At 56.0% G+C, this 2,790-nt stretch overlaps 1 protein-coding gene across 1 annotated transcript in view; it reads right to left on the reverse strand.

Annotated features, from left to right (window-relative positions):
• STAC2 (SH3 and cysteine rich domain 2) overlaps window positions 1-2,004 on the reverse strand; it is a gene marked incomplete at its 5' end in the record, with an annotated part of 5,138 nt that extends 3,134 nt beyond the window's left edge. Inside the window, 4 exons of the mRNA XM_015570792.1 lie at window positions 5-18; window positions 965-1,055; window positions 1,207-1,304; window positions 1,641-2,004. Coding sequence (XP_015426278.1) covers window positions 5-18; window positions 965-1,055; window positions 1,207-1,304; window positions 1,641-2,004 — 567 coding nt within the window. The remainder of the gene's footprint in view (window positions 1-4; window positions 19-964; window positions 1,056-1,206; window positions 1,305-1,640) is intronic.
• Between the last annotated feature and the right edge of the window lie 786 nt (window positions 2,005-2,790).

Here is a 2,790-nt window from a genome sequence, read left to right on the forward strand (position 1 = left end):
CCACCTTCCCGCTGGCGCCTGCCGAGGATCCACCCTCAAGGCCAGGCGCCCAGCTGCAGGCCTCGCTCAGCCCTGAGCCCTGGACCGCAGCCCCGGTCTCCCCTCATCTGCCCTTCCCATTCCCCCTCCTCCTCCCATGGAGCCCTCACTCTCCTCACTGCCCATATCACTCCGTCACTTAGTCCTACCTCCCGAATGTTCTAGAATCTGCCCGCTTCCCTCCATCTCCACCGCTACCAGTCTGCTCCAAGCTCCCAAACTCTCTCTTGGCAACCATCACCACCTCCCCACTACTCTCTGCTTCCACTCCGGCCCCTCCAATCCACACAGCAGCCAAAATGCCCTTGTAAAAACACAAAAAGTGTCCTTAGAATAAAGTCCAAAGAACAATCGTAAAATGGACCCCGAGGCCCTGGGCCTATGGTCCTGTTCCATCCTCTCACTCTCGCTCCCTCGGTCCCAGCCATGCTGTCCTCTCTGTGACTGCCCCTTCCCGCCTCAGGCCACACCCTCTGCCCACACTGGCCTTCCCCAGATCCTCAGTGGACTAGCTCCCCACCCTTCACTTCTCCCACTGCCTTTCCCAGTCTCCATGGTTGAGGTCGGTGGCTGCTTTCTCCTCTCTTTATTTCCTATCCTTGTTTTAGGCATTCATCTGAATGATGACTCATTGATAATTGGTGTGATTATCTATTTCATGTCTATTACAGACCAAGACCTTCACCTTCTTCAGTGCGATGTCCGTGGCTGGCACAATGTCCGGCACTCAGTAGGTGCTCAGTAAAGTTTTTGCTGACGGATGAGTGAATGAAGGAGCCCTACATGCAGGACAGGAGACCCACAGAGGGGAGCTGGTAGCCGTGCCAAGAACTGGCAGGGCCCGTGTGACACAGGTGCCCCGATGAGGAATGCATGGGTTGCTCAACACCCCACAGTGGGATCAGGAGCAACAGGGAGTACTCACCAGTGGGTGGGGACTCCCTGCTTGTGGAACAGGCTGGTGGCGGCTCATGCACCAGGAGCGGGGAGCTGAAGTTGCGACGGAAGGAGGAGGACTATGGCAAGAGGGGGCAGAGAGAGGGCATGAGGATGTCACAGCCCAGGGAGTAATGGGTCTTCTTCAACTCCACACGGGAACCAGGCTTGAGGGGTACTCATTCCCCACAGGCTGGTTCTGGGGGCGCACCGCCGGCCGTCTCCACTCACCGTCTTGACTGGGCATTGCTGGTGGGAGATCTCCTCGGAGCACCAGAGGTGGACACTGACTTTGCATGTCTTACACCGCAGGCCCTGCTTGGAGTTTCCTGGGAAGAATTTGGGTTCAGAAAAGGAGGTTGATCAAGAGGACACACCCATGGGCGATGGAGCAAAGGAGGGAGGTGAGGTGGTGGGGAGAGGGTAGGGGACCAGTCTCCGGGACTAGCATCTACCCCTCGTCCAGTCAGGGTGCGAACTTGCACTGAAGCCTGAGTTGTTAGTAAACACAGCAAGACTGGGCACCCCCCACCCCAACAGAGCTCATCTGTCTGCCCAGGGTGAGGGGCACAGTGAGCACTGGGAGCCATGATTATCAGGAAGTTCCATAGGCCAACTCCCCAGGCCCACCCTGACCCATCAGCTTGCCCGCCTCAGGCACCTACCTACAATGAACTGGTGGCACAGCTCACAGGGGTTGGCTCGCTTGAAGACATGTTCCTGGAAGCTGTGCAGCCTCACTGGTTTGAGAGATGCCAGGGGACGTGGGGCTGGGCAGGGGGAGGGTGCCGGGGTGGGCAGGCCCCTGTCTGTGGGTGCCCCTGGTGGGGAGGACGGGGGCAGCGGGGTTGGCGGTGTCAGCAGCACCTCGGTGGGGCACTTGAGCTCAGAGCCTGAGCGGAGGAAGAAGTTCTCCACGCTCTTGCTTCGGAGGATGGTCTTGAGGGAAAGCGAGCGCTTGAACCGCTGGAGCTGAGAGAGGAAGAGGGACTGTGAGTGGAAGCCCAAGAGGGTGCTGGCTCCCCTCCCCCAGGATAGGTCGGTGGGTCAGCGGCAGCTGAAGGCTGAGGGCCAGAGGTGAGATGAAGGCCTAAGAGGAAGGCTGCCAAGTCCCAGAAGGTGGCTCACAACCCGATGCCTCCAGTAACCTCCGTGAGCAAAGCAGTTCCGCTGGGCAGGCACACAACGGGGAGTGGTGGGGACTGCGGCAAACTGAACAGCTGGGGAGCCGCTGCTGGTGTCCTCTGGCCAACGGAGGCCATCCCAGGACTGTCAGGTTTTTCAATTTTCAAAAGAAATCTAGACTTTTATGGGAAATTGAATAGAAACACATTTAAAAGGTTTCATTTTTTTTTTGTTCCTTTGCAGAAATGGTAGTATACTATTTTTCTTGCGCCTTGCTTTTTCACTTAACAGTAAATCCTGGAAACCATTCCATAACAATACTTAAAGAGACCCATCATTCTTTTTTATGGCTACGCAGGGTTTCATTGTATGGGCATACCGTTTACTCGAGTTAAAAAATACTTTGGGGGTCAAACAAAACACTCCAGGTCCCAGTTGTCCACCTGTGTTCTTGAACAGGGTGGGAGTGGGGGGGGGAGGTGGTCACCCTCAACCCTCATCCTCAGGGCTGATTTCCCCTCAAAACATCTCTCCAGCCTGTCCCCTACTATCACCTCATCACTTGCACAGCCTGCCCTAATTCAGGCCACAGCACCCCCAGTCTGAGTAAGGCCACAGTCCTTTGCCTCTACCTGCCTTATATATATTATTGATTTGAGAGGAAGGGAGAAAGAGAGAGAGAAAAAAACA

The sequence above is a fragment of the Myotis davidii genome, unplaced genomic scaffold (genome assembly GCF_000327345.1).
Source record: "Myotis davidii unplaced genomic scaffold, ASM32734v1 scaffold327, whole genome shotgun sequence".
In the NCBI taxonomy this organism is placed as follows: Eukaryota; Metazoa; Chordata; class Mammalia; order Chiroptera; family Vespertilionidae; genus Myotis; species Myotis davidii.